The sequence below is a fragment of the Magallana gigas genome, chromosome 2 (genome assembly GCF_963853765.1).
Source record: "Magallana gigas chromosome 2, xbMagGiga1.1, whole genome shotgun sequence".
Lineage (NCBI taxonomy): Eukaryota > Metazoa > Mollusca > Bivalvia > Ostreida > Ostreidae > Magallana > Magallana gigas.
In genome coordinates, this window is record NC_088854.1 from 60,610,706 (window position 1) to 60,632,551 (window position 21,846).

General features: G+C 35.5%; 2 protein-coding genes and 1 long non-coding RNA gene across 4 annotated transcripts; 1 reads left to right on the top strand and 2 right to left on the bottom strand.

Annotated features, from left to right (window-relative positions):
• Window positions 1-5,546: 5,546 nt before the first annotated feature.
• Window positions 5,547-7,030, bottom strand: LOC117692188 (uncharacterized). The gene is made up of 3 exons (XR_010710566.1): window positions 6,651-7,030; window positions 6,036-6,143; window positions 5,547-5,941 (listed from the first exon to the last, which is right to left on the bottom strand). It is a non-coding gene; the product is annotated as an uncharacterized lncRNA (long non-coding RNA).
• Window positions 7,031-11,106: 4,076 nt separating this feature from the next.
• LOC117681752 (uncharacterized) lies at window positions 11,107-15,339 on the bottom strand. The gene is made up of 2 exons (XM_066077607.1): window positions 15,227-15,339; window positions 11,107-14,868 (listed from the first exon to the last, which is right to left on the bottom strand). The coding sequence occupies exons 1-2, from the start codon at window positions 15,247-15,249 to the stop codon at window positions 12,861-12,863; spliced, it is 2,031 nt and encodes a 676-aa protein (XP_065933679.1). The 5' UTR covers window positions 15,250-15,339; the 3' UTR covers window positions 11,107-12,860.
• A 1,520-nt stretch (window positions 15,340-16,859) lies between these two features.
• Window positions 16,860-20,409, top strand: LOC105328575 (DNA (cytosine-5)-methyltransferase PliMCI). 2 transcript variants are annotated; one of them, XM_066077609.1, is made up of 6 exons: window positions 16,860-17,128; window positions 17,568-17,653; window positions 17,842-17,973; window positions 18,459-18,477; window positions 19,228-19,344; window positions 19,896-20,409. In XM_066077609.1, exons 1-6 carry the CDS (start codon window positions 17,116-17,118, stop codon window positions 19,901-19,903), a joined length of 375 nt encoding a protein of 124 aa, XP_065933681.1. In that variant the 5' UTR covers window positions 16,860-17,115; the 3' UTR covers window positions 19,904-20,409. The 2 variants fall into 2 exon arrangements, with proteins under 2 accessions (XP_065933681.1, XP_065933682.1); XM_066077610.1 differs by having other exon boundaries at window positions 16,872-17,043; window positions 19,896-20,407.
• The last annotated feature ends 1,437 nt before the right edge of the window (window positions 20,410-21,846 follow it).

Sequence of the window (21,846 nt, forward strand, 5' to 3'; positions counted from 1 at the left end):
TGTTTGTTTATATTTTGTTACCATGATAACGGGTTTGAACATCTCATCTCTTAATTATATTAGTTTTCATAAGCCCAGGGTTCAGACACCTGCTTGGGACATCTGAAGCCATGAGTCTAAGTGTCTGTTGTATCCTAGTTTTTCCCTCCTGTGACATCATCTACAATGATGCAGCTGATGGGGAACCCCCAACCTTTTGCTGTAGTCATGTAATGACAGTGGGTGGGAATGACATACATTTTTTTTACACACTCCACACCCATGCATGGTGGAATTTGGGAGAAGTGGGGGGGGGGGGGGGGGGTAAGAATTCGATTGACTCAATTTCTCTTGAATTGAACGTCAGGGCTCAGAGAAGAGACCGCCAACTTTTTTTGTAGGTAAAAACTTTCCACATTTGTGTGATTGACATATGGTAACAAGGATTGTAAATCAAACGTTACAGAGCTTGTCAATCAGGGGAATTGAGGACCTATTTCCCGAGACTTCACATCTAAAGATAGGTTCACACTACATGTATTAATTTATGTTGATAAGGGAATGTTTATTGTGGTTGTAGCAATGAATTTGCATATTTCTTTGTTACTGAAGGAGTATAATTGTTACTGAGGTAACCATGCGATTTTTTAATCTGAAGGAATAGATTGTTATGGAGGTAACCATATGATTACGTTAACGGAAGGAATATATTATTACAGAGATAACCATGCGGTTACTTAAACTGAAGGAATAGATTATTATAGAGGTAACCATATAATAATTAAACTAAAGAAATACAACAGAGACAGCTTGAAATATATATTTACTTTTGTGAATGAATTTCAAGATCGCCACTTTAGAAAATGTTGATTTTCATCGAAGTTGTTTTCATCCTCTGATCTTACAATGATTACAGAAAGGATATTTCATGAACCTTAGAAAGATGTTTGACAAAGTATACGATAGTGACGGAGGCAAACTATTTGAGACCGAGGGAATAAAAAGACAAGAACAAATCTGATCAAGGGCGACAATGGCCAATGTCAAAATACTATGAAAGTGGTTGAAATATATATACGCGTGTTGGAAATTTACACTAGTTAGGCGACAGACTTAAAACTGAGTAAAATATCCCCACCTGTATGGTAAAAAAACTAAATATTTAAGAGTGGTATATCGCGCATCCGCGTATTTAATACCCACGCATATTGTTTGACCATAGAAAGCGCATCAGCGTAAATAACCACATTTACAGTAGGGACAACGGGGAAAGTGAGTCAGTGAAGGAGACCAACAGTGAGAGAAAGAAGGACAAAGAGGAAGACAAGACGAGAGACAATGCAAACGGAGAAGAAGAGGTGTGTGATCTTAAGTGATTGTACAGAAATGGCGATAGGTTTGTAATTTAGGGACTGTATGTTTAGTAAGTGTTATCTGTTTATCGTTGCAGGAGAAGATGGAGGTTGAAGAAACCAGGAGTAAGTAGAGTTTGGTACTTTATTAAAGAATAGATAATACTCAATCATAATTAATGGGACCCTAGAGTAGAAGAATGGATTTATTTATGTCTTAATCATAAATCAGAAAAAAATACCTTTTAAGCTGGTTTTTGTCAGAATTTACCTTTGTCATACTTACTTGTATGTGTTGGTACCAAATTGTACAATGTACCAATGAACAGTGGAAAGCAACTCATACATATTGGTGATCTTGATGTGATTTCATCTGTTAGTGTTATCTGTTTATCTTTTCAGCAGAAGATGGAGGTTGAAGAAACCAAGAGTAAGTAGAGTTTGATACTTTATTAAAAACCTTCTTCCCAGAAACTAATCAGCTAGGAAAGCTGAAATTTGTGTGGAAGCATCCTCCAGTAATGTAGATTCAAAGTTGTGAAAATCATGATCCCCAGGGGTAGGGTGTAGCCACAATGGGGGGTCGAAGTTTTGCATAGAAATATATAGAGAAAATCTTCTTCTCAGAAACTAATCAGCCAGGAAAGCTGAAATTTGTGTGGAAGCATCATCCACTAATGTAGATTCAAAGTTGTGAAAATCATGATCCCCAGGGGTAGGGTGTAGCCACAATGGGGGGTCGAAGTTTTACATAGAAATATATAGAGAAAATCTTCTTCTCAGAAACTAATCAGCCAGGAAAGCTGAAATTTGTGTGGAAGCATCATCCACTAATGTAGATTCAAAGTTGTGAAAATCATGATCCCCAGGGGTAGGGTGGAGCCACAATGGGGGGTCGAAGTTTTGCATAGAAATATATAGAGTAAATCTTTTTAAATCTTCTTCTCAGAAACTAATCAGCCAGGAAAGCTAAAACTTGTTGTGAAAATCATGATCCCTGGGGGTAGAGTAGGGCACAATGGAGGATTGAAGATTTACTTAAGAATATAGAGAGTAAATATTTAAAAATCTTCTTCTCAGAAACTAATCAGCCAGAAAAGCTGAAACTTGTGTGGAAGTATCCTCAGGTAGTGTAGATTCATAGTTGTGAAAATCATGATCCCCGAGGGTAGGGTGGGGCCACATTGGGGGTGGGGGTGTTAAAGTTTTCCGTAGGAATATATAGAGTAAATTTTGAAAAATCATCTTCTCAGTAACTAATCAGCCAGATAATTCTTTATAATTGTTAAAACTTTGGCTCCAGGACAATTCTTTGGCCTCACAAGAAGGTTCAGAGTTCGATGTAGCTTTATATCCTATATATAAACAATTGTTAAGGATCTTTTTGAGAACTGCAATGCTCAACATGTGATATGACTATAAAATCATAAGTTCATATCAGAGTATTTAGAGTAGAGTAAAATATATATGTATGCAGGTTCCTACATAGATATACACTGTTACCTTGATAATTAGGAATGACCCAGACTTGGCCCGGTTTGAGGACATCCCGACCTCAGACAAGCCGAGGGACCAGCGACATCTGTCTGTCTGTCTGACAGTTCTCTCTGACCTGGGACAGACTTGATCATCTCAGGAAGGTAATTTTATAGTATTTATACTCTTATATTTACATTCCACATATTCTTTGCATATAAATTGTGTGGAAAGCTACTGCAGTCACAACACTGTAACACGCAGAGGGTACTGAAAGGTTAAATGATGAGGTTTTTTATGATGCCACGAACGTTGAAGGCTGTTAAAATGCAATGTCACATACGAAAATCAAAGTTCAGGCTTGTGGCTGCATGAGTTGCTCTTCCATCAATTGGAACTTACTCTTAAAGTAATACGGTAATTTTGAGGCATAAATCACATTTGCAGACGAAAGAAGAAGTTACAAAAATGTAAATATAAGCATTAAATCATTAGTTTTTGTAAGGTATAAACTCATAACAGTAACAGTATTAGAAAACAAATTTTCGTAATCCACAAACGCGCACTATAGCACAATATGTTACTCGATTTGTATGAAAAAATAAATGAATCAATGCTTAAATACACTGCTTTGGACGTCTATGCGTTTTAAAACCATGAAGTGGTTTTTAAAATAGCCGTAACTGTGCCAACCCAATTTAAGTATAAATTCTATAGCTATTGAATTTGTTCCTTATAATTTAATTCTCCATCATTACGAACACATATCGATATCTAATTAAATTACCTCAATGAATATCAATAACTCAATAAATTGTACGAAATTTAAAGGTAACGTCATGCAGATTAAAATGTGTGATGCAACCGATTGTGACATCATCAAAAATGTTTGTACCTGTACAAGGGAAAACTTTTTGATTTACCCCAGAAAATAGTGAGTACAAACGTCTTCATGCAGATTATGAGATTTCACAGTACAAAATGTACACACTGGTATTGCTCCCTTAAAAGGGGTGGGTGGGTAGGGGGGAGAACTAGGAATCACCTTGTCCATCTGTCTGTACTACCTCTCATGTCTGGTTTTTTTCCAATGAACATTAGATTCTCCACAGCCTATGTTGTGTCATGCCCCTGATTTTACTAAGAACATTAGATTCTCCATAGCGTATGTTGTGTCATGCCCCTGATTTTACTAAAAACATTAGATTCTCCATAGCCTATGTTGTGTCATGCCCCTGATTTTACTAAGAACATTAGATTCTCCATAGCCTATGTTGTGTCATGCCCCTGATTTTACTAAGAACATTAGATTCTCCACAGCCTATGTTGTGTCATGCCCCTGATTTTACTAAGAACATTAGATTCTCCATAGCCTATGTTGTGTCATGCCCCTGATTTAACTAAGAACATAAGATTCTCTGTAGCATACATGTATGCTCATGTTTATTCAAGTAAAGGGCCAAATCTTCTTCCAAGGGGAGAAAACAGATTTGGGTACTTTATAGATATTCTCCCTTCTAAGGGGAGATAATAAGAGTGAAAATGGGGTTGGGTGTTTTATAGATCTGCTCCAGAATTACTGGGCCAATTTCAACTAAACTTGATACAAAGCATCCCTGAGTGAAGATGTTTCAAATTTGTTCAAATAAAGGAACATTTTTTCTTTAATTGGAATTACAATTTGTTTAAATCAAGACCCCAGAAAGGGCCCGAACAAGTTCAAAGTTCATAATAGAAATAAGTTCAAAACAACAAACAAATACTTCTCTGAAGAATAAAAAGGCCATTGTTTTTGAAAATCATTTAGAATAAAGCTATAATACAAAATTCAATCTTGTTCCTAAGACTAGATAGCCTGTCTTTGATTCCTAAAGCTGCCATGAGCTGATAGCTTTACAACCAAAATTACTCAGGTGAGCAATGTGGCACTATGCCTCTTGTTATGTTAATGTAGAGGATGTTTTAATTTAAGTAATAGTTATAATTACAGGTTATAAAGACTAGATAGTATAGTATGCATTGGTGATATTTAACGATGCATGTTCACACTTCTACTAGCCAAATTGTAGTTCAATTATCACCATCAGAAACAATGTAACTAAGGTCTTCCGTTTCCAACGGAAGACCTTTCTATTATTGTGCAGGAAAAAGATTATTCTTATTTTTCTTTTTTTTTCTTTTTTCTTCCTAGACGCGAACTTTGAGGCTTCATATCGTGCTCATTTCTGAACGGTTTTTGCTCAAATTTTCAGGGCTAATGGACTTTACAAAACACTATCTTCATCAATTCATAAAAGTTAGAATTCCTTTTCCGTTAATGAGTTATTCCCATTTTAAAAATTTTTAGGGCCTTTGGTTTCCAGACAAAGGCTCCGAGACTATGATAGCAGGGAATGGGAATCTAACGAATTTGAATAGCAGAGACATTGTAGTGGCGCACATTGGTTTTTGTTTTTAGATTACGTTTTTTATTTAGGAAAAGGTAGGGGGTCAAAAAACAGGATAAAAAATTTCGACATATTTTCCTTTATATCTTTTTAACAAAAAATATTTTGTTAAGACATGTAGAATAAAAGTTGTGCAGAATATCAAGGGCTTTCATTTGACACCAATAAAAAAGGGCTGGCCCCTTAAATTAAGGGCTAATAGCTCCTAAATGTTTTTGCTTAATAACTCAAAAACGGTTAGGATTTTGATATGGCTGTTGCTGGAAAAGTTGTTTGTTGGGATCTCATAAGGCTGTTTAAAATTAATTCTACGTTTAACGTAACATGAAAATTTAAAACCTACGAGGGAGGGAGGAAAAAAATAAACAAACAAAAATTTCAAACAAGTGTACATTTATTGAAAGTCACCCATTCAGTTATCAATACATCAACAATACATCAACACTGTCATAAAATACATTTGGTAGAATTCAGTCCATGTTAATTTTTGCATTTTCAAAGCATATACTTTTGTGTAATTTATGTTTATATCCTTTTTGTGGGTACATCATGTATACTGAACGAGATATGGAGTGACTTGCAAGCACATCAAGTGGTAATCCAATGGATTTACATCAACATAGCAACCGAAGGGAAAACTTTCTTTTCAGGGAAAATGTTGGGCAAAACATGTGATTCACAGATTATCTACAATCAAAATAATGACATTATTTCATACATTTTCATAATGACACATTTTAAAATTTAACATATCAGAGTTGTGTTGTAACATTCACTGTACCTTCTTCTAAGAACTCAAGACAGGGTTCTTGAAATAACTGCCACCCTACAAGTGTATTCTACTTCTCTGCGTTCTTCCACTTTAGCTGGGACACCTGTAAGTTTTTTCCTATTATATATTGTGAATGAATGAATTATTATTCCTGAACATGTTATGAAAAATGTAGATACATTTCAAATGACAGGGATTTGCAGTCATTATACTGTCAAAACTCTTGTTTAAATCAGTAAATTATGCTGACTTAATGCATAGCTTCACTTCCAGGTATTACATCCGTAATTATTATATTGTAAACCAAATATTGGTAGGTCGAACACTGAAGTCTTAGTATGATTTTATATGGTCATTCACCTTTGAAATTGAACAAAAGTTCAAAATGAACAAATTTATCACACCTTGAAGCTAACATTGAAGTCTATGGAGATAGGTATAATTTTTTAAGTCTTTTTATATCTTTTTAGTACAGTGGTGGTAAGAAATTGCTTAAGCTTTCCCCTTCTTAAAAAATGCAAAAATAACTTAACCGTATACATTTTGAGTTTTTGTTAAATAAGATGGGTAGTCATTTCAGTTGTTGATGAACCACTTATTAATAAATAAATATATGCAACAAACCTCGTTTTTGCCTTTTGGGTGGAAGTTGGTTCGGCATGGTTCAGGCTCTGTGACTTGCCAACCGACATTTAACAATCTCGAAATAAGATTTTTACTGCCAACTTCGATCATGTGTTTGTATGATCCATTATTGTTGTGTGTTTTTTTACTTTGATAGTGGCATAGACTCTCATTTTCTTCGAATTGTGAAAACTGAATACCTCAATGCTGTCTTTGAGCATGTTTTTTTCTCGTACAGAATGTATAATTCAGTCGCTAAATGAAAACCCAAACCGGAACGACTTTTTCAAATCCGGATTTGTTTGTTTTTTCAAAACGACAATTTCGCCGAAACCTACGCGCGCGGGTTATGTTAAACGTAGAATTAATTTTAAACAGCCTAAAGGTCGTAACAATATTATTTTGTAAGTGATTTGTGTAGTATGAGTGTAAAAAGCTTTACATGTTGACATGTACCTGTTTTCATTTGACAAGTTAACGAAAGTCTTTGTGCGTACAACTAGCATAAAGTTGCCGCAGAAAGTATGCTGGTTTATACAGGAGGCATTCATTTATAAGAATTTTTATACCCCCTGCAAACTTCGTTTGCGGGGGGTATATAGGAATCACCTTGTCCGTCTGTCTGTCCGTCCGTCTGTCCGTCTGTCTGTGCAATCGTGTCCGGTCCATATCTTTCTTATGGAGAGGCATTGGAAGTTCTTACTTCACACAAAGATTGCTTATGACCTAAGGGTGTGTCATGACCTTGACCCAAGGTCATTCGGGCAAGGTCAAGGTCACTGGCAGAAAAAGTGCAAAATTCGTGTCCGGTCCATATCTTTCTTATGGAGAATTTTTAAAATTTCTTACTTCACACAAAGATTGATTATGACCTAATAGTGTGTCATGACCTTGACCCAAGGTCATTTGGGCAAGGTCAAGGTCACTGGCAGAAAATGTGCAAAATTCGTGTCCGGTCCATTTCTTTCTTATGGTGAATTATTGGAAATTCTTACTTTAAACAAAGATTGATTATGACCTAAGGATGTGTCATGACCTTGACCCAAGGTCAATCGGGCAAGGTCAAGGTCACTGGCAGTAAAAGTGCAAAATTTGTGTCCGGTCCATATATTTCTTATGGAGAACCATTGGAAGTTCCTAATTCACACAAAGATTGCTTATGACCCATGGGTGTGTCATGACCTTAATCCAAGGTCATTTGGGCAAGGTCAAGGTCGTTGGGAAAAATAGTATAAAATTCGTGTCCGGTCAATATCTTTCTTATGGAGAATTATTGGACGTTGTAACTTCACACAAATATTGCTTAGGACCTAAAGGTGTGTCATGACCTTGACCCAAGGTCAGGTTGGCAAGGTCAAGGTCACTGGCAGAAAAGGTGAAAAATTCCTGTCCCGTCATTATATTTCTTATGGAGAAGCATTAAATGTTCTTACTTCACACAAATATTGCTTATAACCAACAGTTTAAAAAAAATAGAGCAGTTGTTATTTAAGGAAAATGGACGGTGAAATAGATTCATCCAATATTTTCTATAATTGGAAAAATACACGCATTATGATTTTTATCTTAGCGGGGGGTATCGATTGTGAGCTTGCTCACAGTACCTCTAGTTTTTGTTGGAGTACATGCTTTTTTTTAGGAGTTAAAGTCATTGTTGTTAAGTTCTTATAGTGCACACTCATTAAAAACGGCAATTGGAAAACAAAACATTCTTTTTCTTTTCTATTAAACCACAAAATATGGAATTAAAAAACTCTATGCATTACATTTTATTTATTAACTCCATGCATTTAAAATCTACCTTGAATCAGAGCTGTGTGTGTGTGTGTGTGTGTACCATTACGTAAGCTCTCCCTCGCCCGCGGCCGAGAAAATCGGTCACCATGCTCGCGGCTGGACTACCTAGCGGTCAGCGGTTATCTAATACACGAGAGCTGTGTCTCTCATATACATGTATGAGTTTATATAGCCGCGAACTCAAGAATTGGTTTCGTTTTGATTATGCATAATTTTTTTATGGATTAAACGTTAGGGTGTCAATTAAGAAATCGTTCAGTTAATTGATAAAAGCAATGTCATTCTCAATCTAAAGCAATAATAGACACAGATCAATTGTGGGTTTTAAGTTTAAAATAAATAACTTCTATTTGATAGAGTATGGTCATTATACTGCAAACTTTACAAATCTTCCTGGGTTCTGAGCTGTGCCTGTCTGTGCGTTGTACATGTACCTTTACGTAATATATCCTTCGCCCACGGCCGATGAGATCAGCCATGGCTGCACTACCTAGCGGTTATTTCATACACAAGATTCTCACACCGCGATGCACACTTACATGCATATGAACGTGTTTGAGTTAATATAGCCATAAAAACAGGAACTGTTTTAATTTAATGCTATAAAAGTTTGTCCATCTTGTATTTATTCAATTGAACATTTGAGTTTAAATGAATATTAATGAGCGATATTACTCCAAATCGTAAACATTGTAAGACATAAATTAATGGTTAGTTTGTTTATGTAAAATATTTTAAAAACTGCACAAATAATGTTTTAAACACCCCCCCCCCCCCCCCCCCCCACACACCCACACACACAAATAGTAAACCTTTAAATGATGATCGTCCCTCGCACATGGCTGAGGAGAACCGGCGCGAGTGGACAAGTAATCCGCGGTCGGTTCGTGTTCTTCTACATATACATGTACCTTATCACGCGTTCATGTTTCATATTTTGCACAGACACAACTATATTTTATTATGTTTTCAACTATTATATTCGTTTAAGATGAAAAGATAAATTCATTAAACTTGTACAGTTGATTAAGCATTGATTTATAGATATGTGACCGCGTAGATTTTACGGTGCTAAAGAATTGGTCTGGATCTGCATCCGTCGTGTGCAGTACGAACGGGGTGAGGGAATGTTGGCGTAAAGGGTATAAGGTATAAGGTTGTGGCGCGTTGTAGGCCGTAAGGTAAAAACGAAGGATAAGTTTGCCGTATTCCCGAAGGTCCACCAGTATACAGTTCCAGAGAAATAAACAGGCAATTGATGCAGGATTCCACATTTATTGGACGAGACTCAACGATGGCAATATTATAACAATTTAACAAACAGACATGTTACAAACAAGTCGGATATGGCCAGTAGTGGTCTCCGGACTCAAGACTCTGGGTGAGTCGGACGTGGCCGAGGCTGGCCGCCGTATTCCAGACTATCGATTGACAATTGTACATAACTATATAAAAGAGTTTGAACAATGACTATAAATTGACAGGTGATGACATTAGTAAGCTGAGTGAAAGGTTCACAGATATAAAATAATTAAATAAACTCAATAAGTCTTTGATGTCCAAGAAATGAAAAACTGATAATTGCACATTGTTGTTTTAAGAGATTAACAGTCCTTGAGACGTGGCACTCTGTCTCTTTGAAATCCCATATAGAGTCCAAAAAGTGTCAATCACTAAATAAACTTGTAACTTAGTAAGAAATAAATTGTAAGAAAATGTTACGAAACAGATGTCGAATTTTAAAAGTAAAGTCCAAAATAAAGTTATAATTAAACAGTTATTTTTGCACAGTGATAGATAGCGTACAAGGTAGTTTAAAAATCAAATTATAATCACAGTTCCATGTAACATGTTTGCGGTAGGTGCTAGCACGATAAAAAAATGTCCTGAATTGAGGCATTCGATGATTTTTTTTTCTGTAGTTTTTCTACATGGTCGTTCGTTTCTTTGTAGAAGCGAACTCATTGCTGCCCCCCCCCCCCCCCCCCCCTCCCGCCCCGCTGACAGGAGCTCGCGCTGGAATTTTTTAATTGTCAAAACGATATCAAGATCTATCGAAAATCATTTTTGGTGGCTTCTTCTCATGTGTAACATTTTGTTTCACTTTCCCACCCGTTTGTTTATTCGGTCAGTCTGTGTAAATTCAATCGCCATGTGCGACCGAGAATCTTGTGTCGCTTCAGCGCACACAGCTCGGAACATATATAGCCCCAGGTCATCAATTGTAATAATAATTGAGTAACAGTTGGAATGGTGCTTTTACATAAAATAATAAATAATAAAATCATCCAGAAAAAAGTTACCGTAACTCAATAGTCAGTACCAAAAATAAAATACGTATGATTGCAAACTGAAATCGGTTTTTCAGTATTCGGCGGGATTTGATTTTTCTGCTAACATTAGTATTTTTATTGGTTTCAGAGATTATGATGTAAAAACACAAACAGTAAATACACCTGATATTATTTACATTGATAATGTTCAAAAATATTTAAAATTAAATTCAATTAAATTCTACGAACAACCGATTATTTTTTTTCCTATGTCGTATCATTCGCGCGTAAATAAGTATGTTATGTGCATATATAGACATGTACCTCAGAAAAAATTTATTTATTTATTATTTATTAGTTTGATAAGATATTGGCACTTCTGATTGGTAGAATAAAATTTTGCTGGATATACTTTTCTCAACTCTTCTGATTTCACACTATTTATAGAACGAGATTTTCCAAAATAAACACTGCCAACAGAATGTAGAGTTGTGTGTGCTGAATTGTCAGCAAACAAAATACAACTTTATAAATGTAAAAAAAAAATTAAAAGTTAAATCTTCAAAAATAAACAATACACATTACCGGGTATTTAATTCACTGAAAAGAAAATTAAGCGTCTTCTCACGATTTCTTCGCGTCTGCTTGAGGTCAACAATCAACATTTTCAGCGAGGGTGGCTGTTCCAATTCCAGAAATTATTATAATGAACATATAGGTCTATACACTTTCAGGGTTACACTGCTGTTCAAATTTTATAACACTGAGTTTTATGTTAACACATGTACATGATTGGTCATCAGAGTAAGCATCGTAAAGCATAGCTATGAGTAGTGAATCAATTCCATCAGGGTATTCCAAGCAGCAGATATACCATTTAAGTACCTCTTTGGCTATCTAGTTACCACTCCATTTACAAAAGTCGCACATACGTACTATTCTTTGTTGACACATCAACTATTTTCCATGATCGCGTCTCCTTGCATGGTTATGCCCAAATGTATACTCCAGCGATTTAACTCGCATTGAAACCAGTTTTAACAAATCTTGCTGCATAGTGAATACTAACATGGCAAACCATGGCATGTGTTTTTTTTGTGTTCAATTCAGCTGGTTCAGATTTCAGTTTTCTAACAGTTTATCTATCATTTTAGTTTGTTTATTAAATTCAGCTCAATAGCTCTGCATCAGCTGAAGGTGCATTTGTTTTGAAAATCTTTGCTGTTCTTGTTTTGTATTCAAACACGCCGCTTCATTTACATTATTTACATTGATCTATGACACTTCACATTTTATGATTTGAAAATGTTTTATTAAATGACAAAAAATGAATTTTTCTATTGATTGACATATCAAAGGAAAAATTGAATGGAAAACTTTTCATCTGCATCTTACACAGTAATTTTTAACGTATTTCAGCTATTTTAGAATTAAACTTTATAACAAATAGAACATCAAAACAAATTACTTTCTCCGTGTTTAAATATTGGTCAAACAATGTGTAGTACATGTAATTGTAAATTGAACTTAATTTATAAATAGACCATTAGAACATGCCTGTTTCCTTAAGCTATTCTAACTTATTGCAAACTCAACAACTTCATGAAGGTAAGATACATAGCACCAGTAAAAGATGGATAACATAGTATAGATAAGGAAATCTTCTTCCAGATATTACAAAAAAGCCCCGAATAAAAGAATACACACAAACAATAAATCATATTTGAGGTTCTGCACTCCAACACACAATGAGGCCGGTATCCTGTGATTTAGGAACTGTAGATACTTTTAGAGATGTAACTTTGTACATGTTTTCGAATTGTGTGGAATTGTAATGGTTATATTAGATGTATACATACATATTGGTTTTGTTGATGGCTTTTATTCTAAGACATATATATTCTAAATTACTGATACTGGTGTTGTGTTAACTGAACTACTGTAAACGTACTACATTTGGCTGTGTATTCTATTTTGCGCTTTTGGCGGAACGATACTTCTGCTAAATCAAGTACGTCACTAAATGCCATGCATAAATGTACAAGAATAGTCACATTCAGGAAAACGCTAATTCAAATTCACGCTAACTTGTTCAAAAACTGATTTCCGCCAAATATTGTACACGCCAATTATAGTACGTTTACAGTATATCCTGTATTCTCCTGTGTGTAGCAGTTTGTATGTTTTGGACTGGATCCTGTGTGAGTGACTGTTGGTATGAGTATAGAGCAGCCTGGAGGTTCCCTGTGATCTGTTGACAGATCCCCAGGATCTCCCAGGAGATGTCTCTGAGTATATCATCTACATACAGTCCCTCATCATGGTGGACTAGGACCTGTAGCTCATCTAGAGCTGCTTGTGATAATGTTGTATCAATGTGTCTGTAACACAAGAACTCTAGGAAGTGTAACATTACAAACACTGGGATATATAATGTAGACTCTCTGTTCTGTAGAGCAGACTGTTGTTCTGGTATTAGTTCACTGATATAACAGATTTCAGTGCTAAGTATGATATCCTGTGCTACAGCCTGTCTCATCTTTGTAGACCAGGACTGTCCCCCTACAGCCTCAATATACCTCTCTCTGTCTACACGTCCCCTATACATCAGATATGGCTGTGCTAACTTGACCTTTGTCATCTCTATAACAGATAAAGCTTCCCTGTATCTGAGTGTCTTGTAGTAATACATGGCAATGTACAACATGTCAGAAATAAACCCAAACTTGGCTGCTAATTTCAGCATGTGACAGGACATTTTGTCTGTAATGTACATCTGTTTGTTGATGTTTAACATAGTGTACATCTTTTGTAACATAAAAACAGTGTTCTGAAGGATGAAAGCTGTTAACTTCTGTATTGTAACAACTTGATAGTGTGTCAGGGGTGAATCTACCAATTGTTCCATTGTGTGTAATAATTTGGTATAGGCAAATAGATCTGCTGTAATAGCAAGAGCTGTATAGTAGTCATTGATAAGTTCTATGTCATAATTAACTTCAGACCTCAATATACTTTCATCTGTATAAATGTAAAGTCTGGGATTGTACAGGACACCAATGATATAGGACCTGATAGAGGAACCCTGTAACAGACAGGCCAGACCTTTCTTGTACAATTCATGTAACTGTAGGAACAATCTATTTTGTGCTGAGCCATGGACCTTTGTCAAAAACAGGTTGTTTTGTGGAATGAAAAAGTTTGGACAAACTCCCTCATACACCCATTTGAGGAGGAGTTTAAAACAGACCCAGAAACCAGCCAGGAGATTTTGTGGACACCAGTGAGGTAGTGTGTTTTGTTGAATCGCCCAGAAAATGGTTGTCTTCATGTGATATGAACACAACAGTTTATTGGTTTCCTCTGACTGTTGATTCATTACTTCTTTTAAGAAAAACTTTAACAATCCATAAGTCAAAAACTGGCAGTGGTTCATTGAGTACGCCAGTTTATATTCTGCCTGAGAAAAAGAAAATCTCCATTCTTGATTTTCATGGGGTCCTAATGGGTGTCCTATTGCTACAAAGTGGCATCCATTTCTGACAATGTCATCAACGACTTCAGGATCAGGCCATGAATGACATCTGTCTATCCATGAGGAGGCAGACAGAGGCCAAAAGTCACTAACAAAACAGACGGCAGTGTCATATTCTATACCTCCCACTACACCACTACCACAGGGTCCATGTACAGTAGAATTTGACATTGCTACTGAACAAGTTAACTGTCTGTATATAGAACTAGATATATAGACTCTGTCATTCATTCTGACACATGCTGATTGGACATCTCTGTATCTTGTTGGTGTCAGTAACTGAAGTAGAGTGAATCCTGGAGGACTCTCAGAACTGTCAGAGAGAATCAAGGTTGTATTGGCTGTGTTGTAATATTCAGACTGAGACATGTCCATGATCACTCGGTGGTTGTTTGGCCAGAACATGGTGTCAATATCTGATCCCTTCAGTCTGAAACCTTCTCTGTAACTTCCACTCACCATCCCAATGACCTTATCATTATGCATCACTCGTCTGTCCACCATCTCCCTGATGTCCACTGTCTCCCTCCTGATGACCACCTGTTGTGAGGTCCCTATTATATCACACAGTCCCACAAACACTGACTCTGACATGTTCTGTATTCCGCCACATCTGTCATGATATATATATATATAATTTTTTTTTTTAACTTCTCTTTGTTTCTTATTGTATACAGGGAAATATTCGCCCCCGTTTTATTTTTGCTCCTTTTGCCCTCGTCAGTGGGCAAATTTAACACTGGGCGAATTCCAATGTCTAGAATTAAATCATAGTAAACACAAACGTGTCTGGACAAATTGAAGATGGGACAAACTGTTTAAAAGTGTAGAAAATTACACAGGGCGAAAATAACCCAGTATACAGTATTTACATTATTCACAGTATTTACAAATCATCAAATAGAAAAAGTTCTCTTGATGCCAACATTTTGGAAAAAAAACAAACTAAAATACTAATTTAATGCACTTACATTTGTTGAGGGGAAGACTCCATTTAAAATAAAAATCACATAAATGAGAAAATTGATGCTGCTGTGCTATTTTATATGCTGTTCTATTTTAGGTGCTGTTATTTTCATGAACTCCTCTTAGAAAAGGAAGGTTGATATTTAAGGAATTGAAAAATGTTCATGGATTAGAAAGGATAAATTTAGTGTTAATAGTCGTATAAATAAACACACTTGGAAAGAATTCAAAAACTTGGAATTTTTCTGCTTTCAGAGTAAGAGGTTTCCTAAAATTTTGTCCTTCCCGTTTTGGAGTAAAACGAAGTTTAACAGCTAAGTGAAATGAATAATTTCAGTACTTGTTTAGACTTGATTTTGAATTGGTTCCGACTAGAATGGGAAAATATTTCAAATTAAGCTATGGCAATTGTTATATTTTCAAAATACAATGTAACAGTAACATGATGCTAGTTTATATATAGATTTGGTAGAAATTTTCAAAATGAAGCAATAACTTGTTCAATGTCCATTTCAATTATCACTTTACAGTATTTAAAATAAGTATTAAAGCAATTTGTGCACATAACAGAAAAACTATTTTTTTAAAGAAATATCATTTATTTATAAATTTATAGATTATTGAAAAGTATATATGATGCATCAATTTAACAGTTTTGAATATGCACTGATAATGAAATAAAATGTACAAGCATTGAAGATGAAAGTATTTAGATCATCTAAACAGGGTGTAACAGGGAAGAAAAGAAAATCCAACATGAGGACCTTCTTGTATTTCCAGCCAAAGTATTCTTTCAGCACACATGTGCATGAAAGCTGAAGTAAATTTTTCATATCACCTTTTTTCCAGTGTCCACCAGTCAGTTGTCTGTAAACTTTTTAAATTACCAACTTCTTTAGAACCATTGGCCCAATTTCAATTAAACTTTGCACAAAACACCCATAGGTGATGGGGATTCTGTTTTGTGAAAATGAAGAAATTTTCTTAAATCTTTTCCTTACCACATAAAGAGTGTTTGTTGCAAGATAACAAGATAACCAGTATCCCATTACTATACTGCATAAACTACAGTAAATACTTACTGGTTCATTAACTATCAAACACAAATGGAACTATTTTGTTGCTTGTAGAAAGAGAACCCTAGCCTGGGCCATCGTAGAGGAGCGGAATTACAAGTCTATTTTTAATTTGATTGGTCTTGTACCTCAAATAGGTATCAAATGATAATATTGAACAAAAGAAAGTAACTTACACGTGGGCCCCATATTAAAAAAGAGTTTCTAAATACAGAATTCCAGTAAAGACATGGGAATTTTTTAGTATTTTAGGTTTTGTGATGATGAGTTTTGTTGTATTTTAGGTTTTGTGATGATGAGTTTTGTTATATTTTAGGTTTTGTGTTGATGAGTTTTGTTGTATTTTAGGTTTTGTGTGGATGAGTTTTGTTATATTTTAGGTTTTGTGTGGATGAGTTTTGTTGTATTTTAGGTTTTGTGTTGATGAGTTTTGTTGTATTTTAGGTTTTGTGTGGATGAGTTTTGTTATATTTTAGGTTTTGTGTGGATGAGTTTTGTTGTATTTTAGGTTTTGTGTGGATGAGTTTTGTTGTGTTGGGTTTTTGTAAGTGTGTAGTGTCTGGCAATCTGTTTTGACTTGTCTGCGTCTTGAAGTCTGCCGTTAGGTGTCAATCTGATTCCAACTCAGTTGACGCGGTTTTATTTCTAGGTGGACAAGGAGCTGTATCCAAAGGGGGACTACATCAAGGGCTCCATCGAGTCCATACCCAAGCCCTTCGGGTTGGGACGCATGCTGGTCATCTTCTGTAAGAAGTCCTTGGGGTAGAATTATTGCTAACCTTGGAGAAATTAAGGTCAAGGTCGCAAAATTTTACAGGATGGGACTTATAGGTGTTATCTTTGAAGTACAAGAATGAAACTGATGCTAACTTTACATGTAAATGTATTATATTTGGCATGTACAATATTTCACAGAAATTGATTGTTCAACATGTTAGTACTAGTGTGAATTAGTAGTATAGATCCACATAGTTTTATATATGCATAGCGTTTTGTGATATACTTGATATAGCAGAAGCTACTTTCCCCCAGATATGCTAAAAAATATGCAGCCAGATGTAATGCATTTACAGTGTTTGATTTTATAAAAACTGCTTCATTCGACTAAGTCTCATGTTCTGTTTTTGTCAGCCGGTTAATACAAAGTTGAAATTTTCATAACTTTCATTTTAAAAACAATGTTGATAAATCATTCATTGAAATCATTTAATACTCATTTACTATTTAAAACTAATGCCGGTTGTATCAGTGTTCTGTTAATTTTGTGTAGGAATCTCGGAGGGTTTCCACCAGGCCGGTATTGCGGAATCATGCTGGACGATTGAGAAAGAAGAGCCGACTGTAACGGTGATGGAAGTAGGTTCTGCTGAAACAGTTATTTCCCTTTAATCACAAAACTATCTCTTGTATCTCTACAGCCTGGTATTCTCAGATAAAGTCTTTTTTAAAGAAACATAATAACAACTAAGATGACCCGAATAATCAATTTGCTTGTGTTTGTTTTAGCTTTGAAATTTTTTAGTTCAATAACATTAATTTTGCAGGGAGAAAAGCAGAATGAGGTGGGTCAGAAGTTGCCCCAGAAGGAGGATGTGGAACTGTTGTGTGGGGGTCCCCCCTGTCAGGGGTTCAGTGGCATGAACCGGTTCAACTCTCGGGAATACTCCCGGTTCAAGGTCAGTGGAGTCTGAATGAGTCCCTTGTTGTTACAAATCTGTAGAACTTGCTGACAGAGAGTTCTGTGTAGTGTATCTGAGTTATCACTTCTACAGAAGAAAACTTCTGGCATTAATCAATTTAAACTGAGGTGCTGTTAGTAATTAAGGTCAGATGACATGTTCCTCACTTTCTTAAATTTTTTAAAAATTTTAATCATTTTAAAAATGATAATGAATAAATTTTTTTGGTATATTATGAGGCCGTATAAAATTTGAAGAAAAAAAAATATTTTTCATCAGTTTCAACCTGTCCTTGAGTTATCCCTCTTTGTGAAAAAGACAAAATAGGCTGTTGTAAATAACACATTTATTCACATTCCCTGTTCAATATATTCAAGGATTCAAATATTATTGCATTCAAAGAGAGATTAATGTTCATACCACAAGAAAATGTGTCTGATTTACAAAGCAATTCCACGACACACAAGTATTTTTATTTGAAGTCTTTACTGGGGAAAACAGGTAAGTAAATCACTTACCACTGAGTAAACAGTTCATTGACTCACTAACTGATGGGGAAAAAAGGTAAACAACTCACGAACTAATGGGGAAACAGGTAAACAACTCACGAACTAATGGGGAAACAGGTTAACAACTCACGAACTAATGGGGAAACAGGTTAACAACTCACGAACTAATGGGGAAACAGGTTAACAACTCACGAACTAATGGGGAAAACACGAAAATAACCCACTAACCAATGGGGAAACAGATGAACAACTCACTTACCAATGGGGAACCAGATGATCAACTCACCAACCAATGGGGAAACAGGTTAAAAACTCACGAACTAATGGGGAACCAGGTTAACAATGGGAAAACAGGTAAACAGCTCACTAATCAATGGGAAAACAGGTTAACAACTCACGAACTAATGGGAAAACATGTAAATACCACTGAGGAAATTTTACCTTGTGTGGGTCAAGATCAGTTTGGTATCCATTCATTTTAAGGTCATTTCTTGTTAAGCATTTCATATTTTTTTACATTGAAAGTTAACAATGGACTGAAAAACTTAATGATATTAAGTACAGACACATGTAGAAGAATTGTTGTGATGACAGGTTAATGTCCTTTAATATAGATTCATGTTTTGTTATTGTTTTGTAGATGAGATTACATGTTTAAATGTTGTTTTGTTGATGAGTTTACTGTCCGTTAATACAGATACATGTATGTATTTTCTGATGATGATGTAACGATCTGTTACAGGGGAGGGTTCTCCACCCCCAGTAACACCAGGTGGTCAGCGTCAGGGAGTGTGCCCGCTCCCAGGGGTTCCCCGACACCTACAGATTCTTTGGCAACATTCTGGACAAACACAGACAGGTAAGCAATGAGGTCACCTCGTACAGGTGAGCAGTAAGTAAGCTGTTGTTTGTAACAGGTTTTATTGAGTGGGTATGTAGGTCATTGTAAAAAGGTGTGAGTATTATAAGTATGTCAGTACACATCTTACCAACTCTGACTTAAGTCTAGTGAAAGAGGCTTGATAAGTCAATCTCTTACTTAATTATGTATTGATTGATTCAATAATGTATTGTCAGCCAACTTAATTAAACTGAACCGCAAACATCAGGGAACGTTTAATTTCTAGAAATGAGACATGACTTGTTCTCTAGGTGTGCCATTCTTTGACCTTTAAGCTCCAATTTTCCAGGTTTGAATAATTTTGACACAATCATTGAAATTGATTGATAGTATGTTAATAATACTTAAAAAGCATGAATATACATGTGATTTTAGATTATTTTGGAACCAATTTGTATAATCGATTTGACCAATTGATTGTAGGTGGGTAATAATAAATTGACTACTAGTACCGTTAAATAATTTCATGTCGTTGATAACTTGATATTAGTTTGACTTATTGATTTCAGATCGGTAATGCTGTTCCACCTCCCATGGCTCGGTTCATCGGACTGGAGATTCGAAAGTCGCTTGAATGGAAGACCGCTCAACAACCAGACATAGAAAACAGAGACAGAGGTCAAAGGTGATGTGAAGATGGAGGTCAAGGTTGCTGAGGGGTCACCTTGTAAGCCGGGCTCTTCCCTGAATTAACAGTTGCATGGACGTGATAAGAAAAGTAAAGATTTCCGAAATATGAAAAGAAGAATCTTGGATGAAATAAACCGACGATTTGGAGGAACACGCTATCAGCCATCATATGTAATGGTGTCGCCAAATGAACCTGACAAAAATTGAAAGTAACTTTAATCATGAGTCATTAATTAAAGTGCCGACGTTAGTACCAATCTTATGGACTGTGATAATGAAGTAGTAGAGGGTACAGATTTTACACTAAGTTATTCAAGTGCCACGTTAGATATTGGGCATGGATATTCTTTCTTCATGGAACAGCGTGAAATTTTGTATCTTGTCATTTTCTTTTTTGCATTAAATTTAACAAAATAAAAAAAAAATACAGGTCAATTCATTTAATCTGTATCACGTTTGTTTGTTTATATTTTGTCACCATGGTAACAAGTGTTTTATTATCTCATATGTTAAGTACCGGTATATTGGTTTTCATTAACCAAAGGATCATGCAGTCATCAGAAGCCCCGAGGTCGAGTGTCTGTTGTCTGTTGCGTCCTAGCTAGTTTTCCCTCCTGGGACATCATTTGCAATGATGCAGCTGATGGGGAACCCCAACCTTTTGCTGTAGTCATGTAATGACAGTGGGGAATGACCTACATTTTTTATTACACACTCCACACATGGCGTGTGGTGGTGGTGGGGGTGGGCAGACATCGGCTGAATTTCTCTTGGTTTGAACTTCAGGGCTCAAAGAACAAGCAGCCACATGGTCCGTAATACTTTAACTTTTTTGTTGGAAAAATTGTTCCCCATTTGTGTGGTTGATGTTATGGTAGCAAGGATTGTACGGTAAATCATATGTTACAGAACTTGTCAATCAGGGGAATTGAGGACCTATTTCCCGAGACTTCACATCTAAAGATTGGTTCACAATACATGTATTAATTATACCCCCGCAAACGAAGTTTAGGGGGGTATATTGGTTTCACCCTGTCCGTCTGTCCGTCTGTCTGTCTGTCCGTCCGTCTGTCTGTAGACGCAACTTTGTCCCCCCTATAGAATTTTTTATTACTGCATGGAACAGTTTGAAAATTTGTACATATGTTGAACACCATCTGAAGATGTGCACCTGCAATTTTTTTTAAGATCAGACAAGATTTAATGATTTTATGACAGTATTCATTTTCCTTATTCTATATATTGTACACTAATGTTGAAAAGTAAGGGAGGTAATCCTTACAGATTTTATTAATTAATTAATAGAAAACACTCTAAAATATATTTATATAAATACATCCAGATGGAGTTTTTTGTCTTTATGTCTTGATTAATAAAAAAAAAATTATTTTTTATAAGTATTCTATCAACTGACAATGCAAAGTTTTTGTTTGTCAATGATAAATTCTTAGGAGCTAATGAGAACATCAAAGACAAGTGTGGCTGAATTCATTTGTCCCAAGGGAGCCATTATCTGAGCCATGGCTCAGATGGAGCATGTGTTTAGGGGAAATTGATAATCTGTAAAATGGGTGATGGTTTTGGGGCTATTTTAAAACTGTTTCATGTAAACCAAAAGGTCTATCATTATAAGGAAATAAATAATATACTAGTAATTATTAATAAAGAAGTTAAACTATTTTTAGAGGTTGTTTAAATTTATTTGTCAAGTAATTTGATGAAGTGACCCTATTGGGCATTAATTTAAATGAAATTCAAAATTACTGATATGATTGTAGTGTTTTGGCAATTTTAAAATTGTTTGTAATATTAAATTTTCTTTTTTACATA